The 18,870-nt window shown below is 46.9% G+C and overlaps 1 protein-coding gene across 2 annotated transcripts in view; it reads right to left on the bottom strand.

Moving 5' to 3' along the window:
- The window catches only part of GLRA1 (glycine receptor alpha 1), a 97,002-nt gene that overhangs the window by 52,754 nt on the left and 25,378 nt on the right, over positions 1-18,870 (bottom strand). For both annotated transcript variants that reach the window (XM_045436718.1, XM_045436729.1), the window contains exons 2-3: positions 9,707-9,834; positions 3,827-3,894 (exon numbers count right to left, since the gene is read on the bottom strand). In XM_045436718.1, coding sequence (XP_045292674.1) covers positions 3,827-3,894; positions 9,707-9,834 — 196 coding nt within the window. The remainder of the gene's footprint in view (positions 1-3,826; positions 3,895-9,706; positions 9,835-18,870) is intronic.

Raw genomic sequence — 18,870 nt, 5'->3', positions numbered from 1 at the left:
TCCTCACTCTAGCCATCAGATCCCCTCTCTGTAAAATGAAGGCCTGCCTTAGACAACTTCTTAAGGTTTTTTTCTAGTTCTGAGGTATTATGTTTTGTTTTTCCTAATTCATCTGCAAAGTAAATTAAACACATACAGATAATTAAGGACCCAGTGGGGGGAAAAATCACAGTATTGTGGAATGTACAAGCTGAAAATGGTAACTCCTCTTTTGGATTAACTTTAATTACTAAGGAGTAAACTCTGTCCCTTGTGGAACACTCCCAAGGAGGCACATCCTTGCCAGTTTCTCATTCTTTGTCTAGAGATTATGTATCTCCACCTCAGGGGACCATGGCCCCCTGGGCCTCCCTTGTTGGTTATCTCGATTTTCATTATTGACTGTTTCCTCCTGAGGCATACTGAGCCTGGCACCATAAGAGGTTGGATTTCTTTTTTATTTTATTTTATTTTATTTTATTTTATTTTATTTTATTTTACTATTTTTTTAAAATATGAAATTTCTTGTCAAATTCGTTTCCATGCAACCACCTAAGTGTTGTCAAACATAGAAATCCCACCTCTTTTAATTTGGCACTTTCAACAATAGCCGACTTAAAAGAGGTTGGATTTCGACATTTGACGACACTTAGGTGGTTGCATAAGCGTGCTGTGTGGGTCTGTGGTCCCTCCATTTCCTATGTCTTGGCCCTTTGGTGTTGTGGTGGTTTGATGCACAACAGATACCTTCTCTGGCTTTCGAGAACTGATCTTAATCCCTGCCTAGGAGCTCACTGGTTCTGTGATGTGATGCCTCCAAATCTGTTTCCTCAGCTGCAAATTGGGGGATATAGTGTCCACCATGTCTACTGTATAGAGAGTCGTTGCAGGACCAAGGTTTTAGTGAAGGAATCTGACAAGAGAGAGTGAGTGTGAAATGTGTTGAAAATTAGGAGGAGTGTTTAAGAGTAATGGCAGACATTCATTGTGTGTACTTTGTGTCAAGCACTGCGCTTAGCATTTTCTATGCTTTGTCTCTTAGTCCTCATAACACGTCACAAGGCGGATGGTACCCCACTCTACAGATGGGAAGGCTGACTCAGGCTACTCTGCCCGAGGTCACAGAGCTGAACCTCAGGTTTGGTCTGGCCATGGAGGGCTGTGTCCTAATTGTTACACTGTCTCTGTAGAGAGCAAATTGCAGCAGGAGTGAAGTCTGGAAAGGTGGACAGGAGACATGGGGGAGGGGTAACGGAGGCTCAAGATCGTATAGCTAATCAGTGATAGCTTTGGGGTCTCCATTATCATCACCATCACCATCAGCATTATCATGGGAAACATGAAAACCACTTACAAAAACTCTTTACTGTGCTAAACACTCTTGCACATAATTTCCACCCATGATGTCTCAAGGAAGTCAGTATGTTAGTCACCACTGGGATTTTACAGACGGGGAAACTGAAGCTTAAAGACATGAAACAAATCAGCTCCTCACATATAGTGAATGAGCCTGGGTCTATGTGGCACCAGAGTCTGGCTTTTAACCACCACACAAAATAAAGGCAGACTGCTCTTCCATTAGGAATCTGTGTCAAGATCTGTGGCCATCACATAGAAACAAGTTGGGGTGGGGGTAGAGAGCGGATATGTATACCTGTCCTCAAATAACCAAGTTCTTTACATAGCTAGGTGGTCCCTGACTTGATCTGATAACTATTTACTATTCCAGAAGAAGAGCAGAAGTGTCAATACTCACGACACAAAGACTGAATAATGCAAGTGTCAATGAGCTTCTGATTTGGGAGGGACAAAAAGAAAAGCAGGGGGGCTCCTTAGGCGCTCTTAAGACATCCATTCAAAGTATGGGAAAACCTGGCTTTTTGACCTGGATACCCAGTGAAAAGCAGCTGGATTTGTTCCTAGTCAACAGGTGGGATCATCTCCATTTGGAGGTAAGACGCCTATTAATTTTAAGGAGTTTGATCATTCGTCCTTTGGAGGTGGGCAGGGTCTCTGTGATCCTATGAAGACAGGCCTCTTTACAAAAGGACAGATTTTGGACTATTTGCCCCATGATCTATAGAGCTCAGTGATTTTTGCCAGTCTGGGACTGAAAGATTAGATCTAATCTCTCTAAATGTTTAGGACTGAATCACCGTGTCAATCAACCGACAATATATTTGAGTTGGTTTATTTATTTTGAAAAGTTATTGAGTACCTGTTATTAAATCACTGTGCCAGCTGCTGAGGTTACCACAGGAAACGAGACAAGCTTCCAGCCCAGAATAACTTGCGTTATAGGGAGAACAGGGACGAATAACCAGACTCTTAATGGTGGTACGCATGAGTGGTAAGGGCTAGTATGGGGACTGTCAAACGTGTCACGAGAATGGGTGGGAAGAACTCACTGTAGCCTTGGGTCAAGCACACATGTGAACTTGCACATGTACACCCGTGTTAAGAATGTGAAGTCTGCCTCTGCAGGTAATTCAAGTATAGACTTAAAGGAGAATAGCAGTCAGCAAGGGAAGGGGGCTTAATGCTGAAGCCGGGGGGAGCCACAGGGGAGGTGTGGAAGCAGGGCAGTGGTGTGGTCAAATCTGTGGTCTTAGAAGGACCAGTGTGTGAGAAAGAAGGATGGGCGTGGGGCAGGATGAGAGTTAAAACTCTTTTGCAGTAATGTGAGCAAGCCCCATGGAAGCCTGAATGAGACTAGGGGGACGGGGATGTCCAGAAATGGGTGGCTGAGAGGATTTCCTGGCAGTAACATCTGTCTATAGGACTTGGTGATTGGCTGGCTGCTCTTAGTCTGCTCCTAAAGAGAGGACTCTTCAGGTTGCTTTAATTCTTTTCTCATGAGTTAGATCACTCCTTTCAAAACAAGTACAATTGATTTTTTCCCCCAAGGATTGAGAAAAAATTTTTTAAAGCATCACTGCATTTATTTATAATCACAAATGTAATGTTTGCTCCTTGCAGAAATTCAGAAAGTAGGGAAATACTGAAAGAAGAAAATTGAAAATTATCCATAAATCTGCAATCCAGGGATAATTGCTCTTAACATTTTTGTATTTTCCCCTCTAGTCTTTTTTTCCAGTATAGCTGGTTTATTTCATTTTGTTTTATTTTATTTTTGTTTATTTATTTAGTTTTAGAGAGAGATAGAGAGAGAGCGTGCGCACATGTGCTAGAGTGTGCACAAGGAGGGGCAGAGAGAGAGGGGGAGAGAGAGAATCCCAAGCCGGGATTCCCTCCGCAGCTGTCAATGTGGAGCCCGATGTGGGGCTCGAACCTATGAATAGTGAGATTATGAACTGAGCAGAAATCAAGAGCTGGACACTTAACAACACTGAACCACCCAGGCACCCCCATTATAGTTGACTTATTCTAAACTTGTTACCATGTGAATTTTGAAAGACACACAAAAACAGAGAGAGGAGTAGAATCAACCCAGTATACCCACTGCAGCTTCTATAAGCTGTCTTCTGCTATTGCACAGTTGAGCTGTAAACTTATAAGCAGCTCTTTGTATTTTCTTTTCATCTAAAACTTCAGCCTGTTGCTATAATGTTGTTCCTGTGATCCTGGGTGTTTGGCATGTTCTAGCCTTGCCGGTTCTTTGACCATTTTCAGATGCATGTCTTCACCCAAAACATTGAATAGGACAGTAAAAATGTCCAAGTCTGATATACACTAGAGATCTGAATAAAAACAAAAAAAACAAAGAAACCCCAAACCCCACCAGATTCCCTGCCTCCTCGGGGAAGCGCAATGCAGAGGGTGCCATATTTCTGGAAGAGATACACCCCCCAGCGGGAAATAGCAGCCTGTATTCTGACTCACTCACCATGGTTGTCTCAGCAATGGAGCCGAAGCTGTTGATGAAAATGTTGCAGCTCACATTCACCGGGGGACCTGCCAATCAAGAGAGATTGCTGCTTAGCTCCATGGTCAGGAAGAAACCCACAGGATAGGACCCATTGTTGGGACACTGACTCCAGGGATGGATCCCTCTTGGTGGTGGAGACCCTTGCTTGCCCTCCACCCCACCCCTGAGCAGCTGGGACTCCCAGCTACATTGCTATGCCAGATTCCCTGGTCCCCAAGTGAGCACCAGGTACAGAACACCAGAGGCTGAGCTGAGATGTACTTTCATTAACACAGGATGATTCATCATCCTGCCATATGGTTGAAATCCCTTCCCCAAACCCCATCGGCTGTCTTCTAATTTGTGGCTGAAATGCATTTACGGCTACAACATTTGGAGGCCATCTTGGGAATCGCCAGGAACAGCAAGTTCCTCGCCTTGAACTTATGAACCAAGAATGATTGCCTGAAAGGGCGTTGATGGGAATTACCAGCTGAGGAATCCGGAGGGAACCTCCAGGGAATTCCATAAGTCTTTGTTAAATACTTGCTAGGCAAGCTTTTGAATTCTACTGAAAAGGATAGGACACAAATGGCGAGATATTTGCTCTTTGGGATCTCATTGTTAGGGGACCTGTGTCCAGTTGAAGCCCAATCTCTTCATTTTATAGTATTAGTTGTAGCAGTTACCATTTACTGAGCATTACAGGGTTCGCTGCTGTGTTAAGAGTGTTACTGATATTGTCTCATTACATCCTCTCGACAACTCCATAAGAAGACATGGTTATTACCTCCATTTTGCAGATGAGGAAACAGAGGCTTAGAGAGGTTATTTGTTCATGACCACACAGCTAGTAAATGGTGGAGCCAGGGTTTGAGTTCAGATTTATCTAATTCCAAAGCTGGTGGCTCGCTATACTTGGAGGAAAGAGGTTCAAGGAAAGGAAGGGGCATGCTTAAGGTTACAGAGTGGCAGAATCCAGGATTTTAAGCGCTGGGCTTCCACATGAGCTGACAAGGGGACCAGTATAAAATAACCAGAGAGGAATGTGAGACTACGGGTTAAGATTGCCATAAGTAATAGGGGTCTAGGTATGAGAGAGGTGCTGGGGAGCAAGTCATTAGGAAAGACTTCAGGAAGGTGATAAACCTTGAGCTGACCTTGAAAATGGTAATACTTGGATGAGAACTCATAATCCTTCACGTGAAGATTGCAATGTGCAATCTGTGAATTTTTTTCAGGTCTGCTTTCTTTTTGATCCCCATGAGGTCCTGTGGGAGCCGGAAAAAATTTATCGTCCCTGCTGTGGAGCAGAGAGTTTTAATAAACTTCCTTGGGTTTATTTAGCCAGCAAGTGGTGGAGCCAGGGGTCAAATCCAAGTTTTCTGATTGTGGAAAGAAGGAAGCAGACAATCCTTGGGTCCTCTGTTACCCCCTCCCCTCTGTCCCTCTTTAAAAAGTAGCCCAAACATTTTGCCCAAACTCAGCCAAAGTTTCCTTCTTTTCAGAAATCTCGGTGTGTAGGAAGGGACTCAGTCTTGTGGTGGGAATCCAGGTTTTCCCTCCAAGGGAGTGCCAGTCTCCCTGGGTTTTCAATAAAGCTCCAATACGCACTGGCTACTTTATTTAGGCATGCCTTTTCCTGTTTCTGGGTAACAACTTCCCCATCAGTCTGGGACAGTAGCTCTTGACCTGGGTAGACACTCTGAGCTCCTTTGGTTTGGAATTCCTTTAAGGAAGCTCTCCATTTGAATTACAAGGTTACAGGATTTCAGGCCTGGAAGGTTTCTTAAAGGTCACCTAATCAATTCCTTCCCAGCCTGCTGTCTGCAGTAGAATCACCTGGGGAACTGGTTAAACTGCAGATTCCTCAGCCCGACCCCAGACCCAGTGAACCCAAATCCCTGGAGATTAGCCCAGACACTCTTGTTTAACAAGCTAACTTGGGTGATTCCCACGTACAGCCAAGGTTAGGAACCATTGCTATGGTGGCACCAGCTACCCATTCAAGGCTGAGCACTTGAACACTTCCAGTACTGGGGAACTCATTTTGTCTTGAGCAGCCCTTTCCATAGTTGGATACTTCTGTCTGCTAAAAAATTTCCCTTATGCTGAGAGGAAGCCTGCCTCCTTGTCACTACCACTTCAACGAAGACCCATTAATTTTTTTTTTTTTTTTTTTTTTTTTTGGTCCTCATTTAGACTCAGACCGGGCTTTTCTTTTCATTCAGTCTCATACCATTAAGATGCCCCCAAAAGTTACTGCCCATGCCTTGAAATGACACACCCAGAGCCCCCACCCAGGCCCTGCAAGTGTGTGGTGCTGTGACTCCCATACAAATTAGATCCTGATTTATGTGTGTGAGAGGGTACCAGCCAAAGGGACCCCATGGGGGAGGTGCGGTTCATTGATATAAATCTGAAATTAAATTATCCTTGAGAAAATTACAATCTGGCTGCCTTTGGCAGCAGGATAATGTATATATTTCATTAAATATTAAAGTTTAATTTTGCTTTTGTGTATGTGTTTGTATTAGGCTGTGCCCCTGATCCTGGGAGCCATTATCCTACACAGAGTCTTAGAGAAGATACAGAACATCAGAGCTGGAAGGGCCTAGGTCTTACTGGATCATTTTACAGATGCAGAAACAGAGGCCCAGACATGTCAAGTGATTTTCTCTGGGTCACGCTATCGGTCGGTAGTGGGAGGACTGGACTCCGATATTAGTGCTCTGTACTTCCATATAACGCTTTGCATTGCCACGGTGTTCTGCAGACTCAGCCTGCTGTTCCCAGCCACCCCTGCCTTCAGGAGATTCAGGAGCAGGCAAAATTTCTGGTGCTCGAAGGAAACTGCTGAGTGATTAATCACTCTGTGCAGTTTTCAAACAATGCAGGCCTCTTCCTCTTGTGTTAGGGTCACAGGGGCCTTATCTACATGGCCTTTTCAGGAGCTCTGCGGTTTGTATGGGGCTGTGGGGAATCTTCTTTGTGCCTGAGTGGGAGTGTGAAGGGACCATGGGGCTCGGGGGCAGGGGACACTTCATGCCAATGTTTCAGCTCTCACCACAAGGGAGAGCAGAGAAACCTTGCCTCCTAGTTCTTGGGAAGGGGAGGTGGGGAGAGGGGTGTTCTCTCTCTTCCCCCAACTTGGAGGAGACTGAAGGGGGGAGAGACACTGCAGGTTTGGAAAAAGTCTAAGACATTTTCTAGTCCTGTAGATTTGGGGCCCAGATATTCAAAGTAAGGTTCTCAGACTGGGGAGGAGAAGGGCCCTGCTTGATTCAATAATTTTTTTTTAATATAATCTATTGTCAAATTGGTTTCCATACAACACCCAGTGCTCATCCCAACAGGTGCCCTCCTCAATGCCCATCACCCACTTTCCCCTCCCCCCCCCATCACCCCTCAGTTTGTTCTCAGCTGATTCAATAGTTTTATAGTCTGGGTGAAATTTTACTCCTTAAAAATGTCCGTTGATAGGGGCGCCTGGGTGGCTCAGTCGGTTAAGTGGCCGACTTCGGCTCAGGTCATGATCTCGTGGCCCGTGAGTTCGAGCCTGGCGTCGGGCTCTGTGCTGACAGCTCAGAGCCTGGAGCCTGTTTCAGGTTCTGTGTCTCCTCTCTCTGACCCTCCCCCGTTCATGCTCTGTCTCTCTCTGTCTCAAAAACAAATAAACGTTAAAAAAAATAAAAAAAAATGTCCATTGATAGGCAAATAAGTAAATAAATGAGTGAATACACAAATAAATTGCTAGCATTAGACAAAGAATTGAGTAAACGTAGCTGAGTTGAAGTCTTGACAGCATCCCTTGGGAAGCTCTAAGCCTTAGCATATATTTTGTTTCATTCATTCATTTTTGAAAGGTTTATCGAGGGCCATCTACGTGCCACGTACAGTGCTATGCATAGAGGAAAGCTAACACCTGTACTCTGGATGCATACACGTCCAACACACGCTTTCCTCCTTAGGAGAGCTAGCCCAGGGCACTCAGGATGGAGTTCCAAGAGAGCCCACCAGGGGGCATGCTGGGCTGGAATTCCCGAACACCACCAGCGGCGACGGAGGCAACCTGGTGGTCAGGTCTGTAATGTATTCGGTTTGGCCAATGGTGTTCCTAAAAGATGTGATTTAGCTGCCAACTTGGACGATTTGACAGCAAACTCCAGCCTCAAGTCTTCTCTTGGAAGGCCCACTGCCCAGGGCCTGCGTTCCTACCTGGCAGCTACTGTTAGGACCTGAGAAATGGCTGCTCTTAGGTGAACTTGTGCTTACTGGTTTTCTTTCCTTCTCCCCATCCTGCTTTACTCATGTGCCATACCTGATCCCCCTGGGCGTTTGAAATTGTGACCCTGGTGAAGGGCTTGGGCACAGACCCTGTGGCCACGACCTTGGTCCTGACTTACCTGTCCCTAAGGGAGGCAAGGTCATGCTAAATGATGCTGGAAGGTATGGCCTCAGAGAAGGTGCCAGGGGAGCCTCACGGTAAACAGGAGTGGGAGGTGGGCCCCAAACAACCGACCCCACTTGCAGAGCACTGTGAGAAGGGTACTTGGAGAATGGCGAGTGAAGTGAGCAAATATTAGGAAGCTGTTATCAGCTGTCACATCCCTTGTTTGGTCTTGCACTTGAGCCAAAAGGAACAGTGCGGAAGGGCATTTGGAATCAAGAATTGATTAGGAGGCTGGCAGTTGGTCCTCGAAATAAGATTTCAGCAGGGGTACTGGGAGGAAGGCGGGCGTGCACAGGGACCCCCTTAAGGACCACACCTGCGGAACTCTGTTCAGTAGTTTGAGATGGCCACAACTTCCCAGGGCATCCATGGACAAAGGGAGCTGGTTTCCTCTTGTAACAGACGTTAAGATCGCAGAGGACTCTGAGAGTTAAAAGAAGCTTTCCAGATCAGTTTGGTGAGGATTTGTAAATTGCACCCCCATCCCCCAGCGTATCTGGCTTGCAAACATGTTTTGTTTGAATTCACATGTTTTAGGAATCAGGACATTTTGCATAAATCTTGATTTCTGGCTCTTCTTAGACTACTGGATGATCTGGCGACATGGGGCCCTCCCTCATTCCTGCAGGTAATTATGGGCTGGGGCTGGGGCTGGGGAGAGGCCACCCGCTTCAGAGAGGCCTGCACCTCTATTTCTCCAGAATCGCTACAACTCCCTTTGGCCTTACTCTTGGCTCACCTCATTCATTGAAGTAACCTGCCCAGTCCCTGTGGGCATTTGAAATCATGACTCTGAGTTAGACTAGAACGTCTCAAAATTACATAGCAATCCCTGGGAACTTTCAGCAGATGCATTTTAGCTGGAAGTTTCTTCTCTGAAACAAATACAACCAGAGCTGCCTGCGGGGGGAAGCAAGGGTGGGCTTGCTCGCTATGCCCTCTGCTCCTTTTTGGGGCACATGGTGGGAAAAGCCTGAGGGCTCCGTGGAACGTAGTTTATAAAAACCACAGATCTAGCCAACTCTATCACCGCAGAGATGAGGAAACTGAGGCCCAGGGACAGGAAGAGGCTTATCCAAGTTCAGAGTGTAAGTCTGTGCCTGAAACAAAACGTGAACCCATTTCTCTGCGTTTGTCCATTGTCCATCTTAACCAGAGGGAGCAAACAGGTTTTCACGCACATACTGACTCCTGGAAACCAGGGTACTGTCGAGCTGGATTCTCTGCAGCTTTGTTCGGTCCTGGTGGGGAGAAGACAGAACTGACTAACGATGTCTGCCTCTGGGAGAGGAAAGAGTCGTGGGATTCATACCATGTGTTTACCATCTGCTTATAATACCGTGCTGCTTGCTTCTGTAATCTAGGAAAGCAGACCCCTGAGGATCTGGACGGAAAGTTTTCTCTACCTTTGAAGTTGGGCCTGATCCTGGCATCATATCCAGAGGTTCTCCCCATGAGCTTATCCAGGAAATCCGAGGGTGACATAGGCTTGGGCGCGGAGCGGGCAGCGTCAGCCTCCTTCGAAGCAGCAAGGCTAAGAAGGGAGAGAGAAAAGCAGCGGGTTAATGATGGCCCTGTGATCCTATCCCCGCCTTGCCCAGACCCGAGAACCACCAGAGTTTTCTCAGCCTGGGAAGTAGGCAGTGTGGGTCCTTAAAGAGGAGAGGCCAGCTTCTGTGGTTTACTCGGCCAGATATCCCCTAATGTGGGATCCTGGCAGGCAGCTGGGTGTCTGATTGCTGCTGAGAAGCTGCCTTGTCTTCAGGCTGAGGTTTTGAGCAGTCATGGCTGCCGGGCCTCCCTGGAGAGGAGACTGAAGGGTTAACTTCCCACCAGGTCCAGCTCTGTATTTTAGGCCCCTGCATTCTTCTAGGTGTTCCTGGGGAATAGCACCACCAGATAGAATCTCAGAGACCTAATAGTCCAGCCTTTCCCCAGCGTCTCTCTTCAGAGTCAGAGTCACTAATTAAAAAATAATGTTGCCCAAGTCAAATGCATTTGGGAACATAAATTTAATCAGGCATCTGTACCTGGTGTCTTCTCAGAAGCTTTAACAAGCTTAGAAGCCTATCTGTATGGGACTACCATCTCATGAAACATACACCTTAGAAAATGCTCGGTTGGGAGAATTGAGGCACAGTTACTTGAAGAGACCGACATAGGTCTCAGAGTAAGTCAGTCTGCCTTGGTGTCTCAAGACTGGGGGATTTAAGATCAGACTGTGGGATGCTTCACAGTGTTTCTGTCCCCACCCCACCCCCATTCCTATGCGACAAAGTGGTTTCAGGTTCTCATTCAAGCCATAGCATGAACTACTGACATCTGACAACAGTGGCTGCTGTCCCCCTGCCACATGCTCAAAGGTGTACAGATTTCTAGAAAAGTCAAGATTGGAAGCTGAAGGGTTAAAGAACAATCACTTGGGTTGCTTTGGGCAACTGAGCTTTCCTAGTCTTGAAATTACACCAGGAGAGAGCTGGGAGCAAACGCAGCCCTATCGTGTAGTGCTGGGGAGCAGGTACGTTGAGGAGGTGAACGCAAAGATGAGCGTGCGCACGCACGTGTGTGTGTGTGTGTGTGTGTTGTGTAAGATGGGAGCTTCTGTCACCCAGCCAAGTACGACATTGCGTTCCCCAAGGATCTGCACTCAACCTCTCTCGTTCTTTGCCTTGGCTTGTTTCTGATCTCACAGTTGTAACAGTTTAAGTGATCACCTCTAATGGATGATTCTCACATCTGTGTCTCTGCCTGGCTGCTCCCGGAAGCCCCCTTTCCTCATTTGCAAACACCCGCAGGGCTCGTCTACCTAGCTGTCCGGCCTGTGCCGCAAATTCATCTTCCAACCTCAACGCCACGGCTTCCTCTCTGAACTTGCTCCTCCAGACCACTGCTCTCTGGACGGCACCAGCATTTCCCCATTCTCCAGGTCCAGAAGCTTCAGAGCCATCATATCTCCTTGTGCCCTTTCCTCTCACATCCCCTCCCTTGTCAGGTTCCGGACCATGTTACCTTGTAATATAGTTACTTGTGTTTGTCTTTGAAGACGGGGAATCATGGTGTTTTCATTTATCGTTTATTTGTTCTTTTAATCCCCTACTGTGTCTACCATGGTGTCTCCAGCATAATTGGTACCTAGTAATTGTACAGTGAATGAATGAATGAATAATATGCTACTTTAATTCATCAAATATTCTGGCTAATAGGGTATTCATAAATATTCATGTATGGATTAACAACTTTAAAATCATTAGACTATTATCTCCAGCGATGAAGAATACTGAAAGCAATCTGGTATTCCTTTGCAGGTTCAGAGGGTATTTCTGGATTATTTAGACACTCCTATTTAGTAGATCCCCTCATCCATATACTGAAGAACTAGTTTTGATTGACAGGGTGAGGGACAAATGCATTTTACTGGTTTTGTGTGCATGGATGTTTGTGAGTTGGTGTGATGTGGGCAGGTTTCTGGATGTGATGTGTACAAGTGGGGAGATGTGCATGGACGTGTGCGGGGGTTCGGGTGTGATGGAGGTGTCTGTGTATGCACAGTGGATTGTGTTACATGGATATGTGTGTGCAACCAGATGAACACTGACGTTCATGTGAGAGTGTGTTAAGCATGGCGTTCGTCTGTGTGGATGTGGGGTATGGGGTGTGAATGTGTCGAATGCTTTAGTGGATGTATAGATGTGGCATGTGTAGTGCATGTATGTGTTTCTGAAATGTGAGAGATAGTACAGAATAGTGCAAGAAAAGAGGAAAGAATGGATGACTGGAATTTATTCTGTCTCACTTATTTATAAGCTGTGTGGCCTTGAGGAAGTTACTGAACCTCTCGGAACTTCAGTCAGTTGCCTCAGGTCACGTTAGTTTTACACAAGGAGTAACAGAGAAGGCACAGCTCAAAAACACCTAGGACAGTTCTTGGAACATAGTGGGCACTCAATATATTGGCTTGCTCTTGCCTTGCTTTATGTGTGTGTGTGTGTGTGTGTGTGTGTGTGTGTGTGTGTGTGTGTGTTTGAAGCAGTTCAGAGTCAGTCTGGGGGCTTCTTCTGGTCTCAGTGCCGCTTTCAGCCGCACCACAGGCCCCGCGTGGCTGGGAAGTCCTGCCAGATGCCTTCCGTGGCCCTTGGTCAGTACCACAGTCCCAGGCTTTTCTCCGTTCAACACCAGACTCCTGGATGCTCTGTGGCTGTGGTGTGAGCAAAGGGGACCACAGGCGCGCAACTGGTGATTTATGACTTTTCTGCTGCTATAATTCACTTCTAGAACCTCTCTAGGAGTGGTGGTTATGAAGCTTTCATAAGCTCCTGTTCTCTCTCCTGCCCCTCCTCTCAGATAATAAGATTTGGGAACACAGTACTCCCTCCCAGCAGCTACTAGAGCACCAGCCCCCTCTTGGCCCTTAGGCCTCTTTCATAATCCTGAATCCTATTATGCCGTAGAGTGAGAGAATGAATTCGCCCCAAATTATCCCCTACCATTTGCTGGTAGCAAAATGTGCCATTTAATACCCGAATCCTCCACAAGCTGAAGAGTCTTCTGGTTCTCCTAGCTCCCATGTCTGCCGTACAGCATTTCAGTCTGGCTACCTGGCAGGTGACTCACTAAAAGCCCTGGCATGCAGACCTGAACTCGAGGGCGTGGAGACTCCGAGAGGTTAAGTAACTGGCCCCGGGTCACACAGCACTTTAATGAGAGAAGGGTTTAGAACTCAGATTTTTTTTAAGGGTCGCTTCATCTGAAGTCTACAGTGTATGGGCAAGGCTTATAAATTGGGAGGAGTGCCATGGGTGATGGCTGCCATTACTCCTATTTGTTTTTGAAGCTTGTTACGTTCTGTGACATGCAGAAACTTCGAAACATGAGTCTGACTTCCAGCCATTCTGATACCCACAACCGAGGTTGCCACACTGAAAAACGGAGGAGACACAGTCGTGGATTACCACCACACCATCTGTTTTGTCAAGTGAGTCGCAGCGGAATTCTTTGAAATTTTGAGATTTGTGAGTCCCAGCTTGACCATGTATCATGTACCAGTGGGTTCTTTTGGGTATCAAAAATATGGGTTTTTTTTTTTTTTTTTTGCCTTGTTTCTATACCACCTCTGCTAGTCAGTTACAATGTTTCCTTAAATTGCCTCGCTTCTTTCAAACTTACTCTTTTTAAAAACAGAACTTTATATAGTCACGGCTTACAGATGAAAAAGCAGTATTGTTTGCCATAATAGACGCAACCACCACGGTGAGAACAGTGAAGACAAAACCAAAAGAGAAGTCTAAAATTCTAGCTGCATGCTGTGGCTTACCAACATTCGGAGCCCGAGCTTGCCCCGAGCCTCAGGGAGGACCAGTGAATGTTGGGAAAAGGTTGGAGACGTGTTAACACCTGATTGAGACTTTCTTCTCGAGATAATGAGAAGAACTGAAAGAAAAATTTCTCAACAATAATTCACCCGTATTATGTGTGAACCACCCTCAAGCACCGCCCCCTTTTCTTACCGCCCTAGACCCAAATTTCCCTAATTCTTTTTCAAATACAAAGTCTCTATTTGAATGTCAAAATAGCCATGCCCCTCCACTTGATAATCAATGGACATTTCGGTCTATATTTAGAAAGCACATTTTGCACAGAATTAGTTCAAGGGCCCCCTATAGTAAATCCACACATCAAGAAGCCCTTGGTGCACCTTTAGAACCACTACCCCTGGTGAACTTGAACCTTTGCTTATAGACTGTGAGCTACTGAACAGAGAAGCTGGGAATGAATCCGAGAAATGAAACATTTGATTGTTAGGATTTGCTGACCCTATAAGAGTATTTGGAAATGATGCAAATTGTTCCAGGGATTTACTGCAATGTAATGCAGTGAATCAGACTCAGTTTAGACAGATTTGATTAATAGTAATTTCAGAAAGACAGTGAGGTCTTCTGGGACCAAGTGTTCTGCCCCTCTCTGAGAAGGCTTTATGGCAAAAGCCACACAGACTGGAAAGAACGTTAAACTATCACCTTTTAGCCAGGGGATTTGTCATACTGGGAGACTGTGGTACTTAAAGGACCTCAGTTTTGACTCCTAATGAAATGGACCATGGAAAGATCCAGGAGTAGGCGTCCAAGCTGGGGGTCGGGGGGAATGGAGGCAGAGTGACCCGGTGAAGTGGGGGCTCTGTGACCTTCAGGGTGTCACTTCCCTTTGAGGCTTTCAGTTTCCCAAACTATAAAATAAGGGGGTTAGAATAATCTCTAAGAGTCCTTCTGGCCCTAGTGCATCATTTTATTAGTCTGTCATATTCCCTCCCCCCCCCCCCCTTTTATACACATCTGGTCTTGGGATCTGCATTTGTCTGGAATCTTTCGAGGGAACGTTGAGTGTGTTTGTGTCTTTGTTCTTCCCAATCCAGTCTCGAGATTTTTCTCCAGTGGAACAATTCATTTTTCAGGGATTTGTTGGAAGAAAGGCCAGATCAATGTTCAGGTTCTCCTCCTCCTGTTGCAACATCAATTGGGCATAGGGAATCCATAGGGAGCTGTCAATCTGAATTTCAAATGAGCTGGGGTTGGCAGCCATACTGGGGAGAAACAACTTCAATTTCACCCTGTGAGGCACCACAGCACCAAGAACCATTCTGGGTTAGCAGAGGGAGCCCCCTCGACAGATTCCGTCTCCTTGGTTCAAGGCGCACAGAGGAGTCGGTCGGGAAGTCACGGGTGGGATAAGGGGAGGAAGGACAAGACGAGGGGCAGAGGACAGCCAAGGGAGAGGTGCTCAGGGCTGGAGGAGAAGTTGCAGGTGCAGCCTGGGAGGGGAGGGGAGTGAAGTGGGGAGAGGAGAATGTGCAAGTAAAGGTGTCTGAAGTTCGGCCAGCGCTAGGAGCGAGGGGTTCAGTGAACACAGGGGACAGGCATGCAACCTCACTTAATGCAAGGCGAGGGCTTTCCGAGAGGCTTTGTGGGGAAAGCGGTTTTTATAGTAGAACTTGAAGGCTGGGTGTAGAGTTGGCCTAGAAGAAATATGGGAGGAAGAGTGTTTTGAGTAAAAGGAACAGCATGTATCCAGTCTAGAGGTGAGAGAGGACTTGGAGAACCGAAAGACATTTAGTGTGTGTGAGGGAGGAAATGAGGGGGAGGGAGAGAGAAAGGGAGGGAAGGAGGGAGAGGGAGGGAGAGAGAGAGAGAGAACAATGATAAGAGGTGAGGAGGTTGGGAATAGTAGGGATTGGACACCCTGGTCTGTGTGCTTACAGGTGGGTTTAAAAGTTTAGGGAAGATTACCATCCCTTAATCCCTTTATAGTAGAAATAATCCATCCTGATTTCTCAGCTGGTTATACTGAACTGAAGCCTGGCCAAGCTTGGGAAACGGGCCCTCCAAAAACATCTCTGAATGAGGGGTGTCCGACTTGGCTTCCAGGCAACTTGTCCTCTGACTTGGGTCAGAATTCTATCTCCTTTGCTTTGGCAGGGAGGTGATCCAATGAGCTGCTGTTTATTCTGTGCAGAAAGCACCTGGTCAACTAGTCAAAAGTTGTTGGAAAGTCTGCTCTGTATTTCCATGGGTATTTACTTACTACAGGGTTTTGAAGGTCACTGTGGAACAGAGGAAAACAGTAAGGTGAGAGCTGGGGAGCATGGGTATAGTCGTAGTTCCGTCTCTAACCACGTGGTCTTGGGCTAATTCTTTGTCTTACATGGCCCTCAGTTTCTTCATCTGTGAAATGGCAGTTTCGCATTAGATGAGGCACAACGAACAGTTGTATGTTGAGTACCCACTCCATCCAACTGGTGGTGGCTGCTCAGAGAACAGCTCTGGGGCTTGACCCAGCAGGGAAGGTAGCAGGATGGGTCATCTGTCTGCCAAGGGACTAGACTGTGGAGTGCTAGGTTGTCTTAGTTACGCAGGCCCGCTTGCTCTGAAATCCTCCGACCCTTCTGATTAATTGAGCACCCACCATATGCGTAAGGTACTACGGAGGGGTGCAGGTGAACATGTCACTGCCTACAGAAAAAGCACTCCACGTGGGCAGAGTTTGTGTCTGTCTTATTCAGTGCTTGGCATGTGGTAGCAATCAATAATCATTTGTTGATGACTGGCCTTTGCCCTCTTGTTGTTCATTGTTGAGCAGATGGAATAGATTAAGCACATAAACAATTATCGAAGGTGGCCACCCAGCGTAGGTGGCATAATCGGACTGCTGTGGTGGTTCGGAGGAGGAAGGCAGTATTTCGAGAGAGGTGGGGACATGAATCAGAGAATTTTTCTGGGTTTTATGAATTTTAGCCTCTGCACCTTTTTTTTTTTTTTAATTTTTTTTTTCAACGTTTATTTATTTTTGGGACAGAGAGAGACAGAGCATGAACGGGGGAGGGACAGAGAGAGAGGGAGACACAGAATCGGAAACAGGCTCCAGGCTCTGAGCCATCAGCCCAGAGCCCGACGCGGGGCTCGAACTCCCGGACCGCGAGATCGTGACCTGGCTGAAGTCGGACGCTTAACTGACTGCGCCACCCAGGCGCCCCTAGCCTCTGCACCTTTAGAAAGCTCCAACATTTGCCATTGCCCATGTTGCGCCTGTGGAGGGAAGCCTTCTTCCACCAGTGGGCCCTCCTCGGGATAGGAATGGGGAGAGGTGGTGCGGTTGGCTCTGTGTCCTAGGCTCCTGGGAATAAATGGGGCTGGCACTTTCTGTCCTTATGGACTGGTCCAGTTTCGTGTCCCTGCCTCTGACATCTGGGAACTTGGGGGTCATTGCACAGTGTGGGTCCTGTCGGTCACCCTCAGCTTTCCTGGCTTGCATCCTTAGGCCAACATCTGGCTTCTCATGGCCAGCTGTGCAATTCCAATTTTATTTGATTGCAGTAAGGGGCTTAGGCTGGCCAGAGAGTGCCTGACATTTTATTACTCTCACTTCATGATCTGCTAAGCACCCCTGGGAACAGAATGTCAGAGTTGGCATGCTCTGAGCCCAGTTCTCCCCAGAGTCTGATGCACAAGACATCCTTCCCCCTTCCTGTCCTACCTCTCACAGCTATACCTGCTTCCTAGGAAAAAAAACAAAAACGAAACCCCTTATCTGGGTGAGAAAGCACATGTATTTGAATATGATTCTTTTGTGCAGTAAGATAAAATCTTGGATCCTTGGAGCTGGAAGGAACATTGAGGTTCCATCTGGCTCTTCCCCTGCCCCTAGGGTAGTCGGAATCTCTAGGGATCTTTCATACTCCTTATCGTTGCTTCTGGTCTGTTCCTCTGCATAACCTTCCGTCCACTAACTCTTCTGCTCTATTTTATGTATCTCCATAATGCAGGCAGCAGCAGGGTCAGGGAAGGAGGCACCTAGCGAGACTGAAGGAGGCACTCACTGTCAGGGCTTTGCCGACCGTGCCCGTGTAGGGGACCGAGACAGAGCACCTTTTTAACTTTTGTGTCTCAGGAGTCTCACTTGCCTCACCCTAGTCTTTCCTGGTCCTGCTACAGTACAGCATCAGAGAACCTCAAACCCGGTCCATCTCGGGTAGGGTTTCCTGTAGCTAATTGAATACATTTACCTGGAGAGGGAGTCTAGACTTCTGACAGCCTCTCATTTGATTTCTGAAAAGCTTTGTTTTTATTCTTCTTGTCTGGTGGCAAGAAACGGTACTGCATGTTTTATCTCATTTTATCCTGCCAACAGCCTGAGAGGTAAGTTGTCTGTCCCATTTTACAGAAGAGACAATTAAGGCTAAACTGCGTGGTGATCCAGCTGCAGCGCACCTTGCTGCATTTGCCTAACTTACGTCAGTGTTTTCCTTCCTCTTGCCTCTCTTCTCCTGACTCTCTGGGTCTGTTTTAAGGCTGGAATCACAGCAGCCCTTGGTGCTTACGGGTCAAGCTTAACTTTCCGCTCTCTGGCCTTCCTCGTCCTCGGGATAGGGGCAATCAAGGTGTTATGTAAGCAAGACCTTGAAGGAATGTTTTTTTCCCCCCGTGTTTCTATCCAGGCTCTTAATAAGTATGATTTCCATGAACACAGAGCCTGGCATGTGGTCAGGGCCCAGTAGATATTTGTTAAATGGGGGGACCAGCAGCTGGCTTTCCAGGGGGAGCAGAATTTAGCTGTGCAGGTACTGGGCTTCCGTGATGTGACTTGAGTGGTGTAAAAAAGTCCCAAATTCTGGCCCCAAAACCTTTAGTCAGTCCCTAGGGAAAATACTGATGTCCTCTGGGAAAATCCAAGGCAGGAAAATAGGGGAAGAAGCCGCTCTTTTTCTTTTGGGAGCATCCCTCCCACGGGGTTGACTCGGGCCAGGGGCCTAGGTCAAACCTACGTTCACGCATAAACCTCACATTTCTGCCCACTTAGGTCCCTGATCACAATTCTACAGCTACCATCTCACTTTGCCCTGACTGTTCCTATATGTCTCACTTGGGGAAATTTTCCTAGCCTCTGACCATCAATGCCATTCTGCCGTCTGGTTCCACGGTGAAACAATACTTGACTTAAGCCTGTGCGCATCAAGTAGCACCCCCAACCCCCCTGCCCCAACCTGTCCCCCCGAGTTGAGTTGCAGTGTGAGGAATCCAGGGGG

This window comes from Leopardus geoffroyi, chromosome A1, assembly GCF_018350155.1.
Source record: "Leopardus geoffroyi isolate Oge1 chromosome A1, O.geoffroyi_Oge1_pat1.0, whole genome shotgun sequence".
Lineage (NCBI taxonomy): Eukaryota > Metazoa > Chordata > Mammalia > Carnivora > Felidae > Leopardus > Leopardus geoffroyi.
Note: the sequence above shows the minus strand (reverse complement) of the source record. Positions and strands in the feature narration are given on the sequence as shown.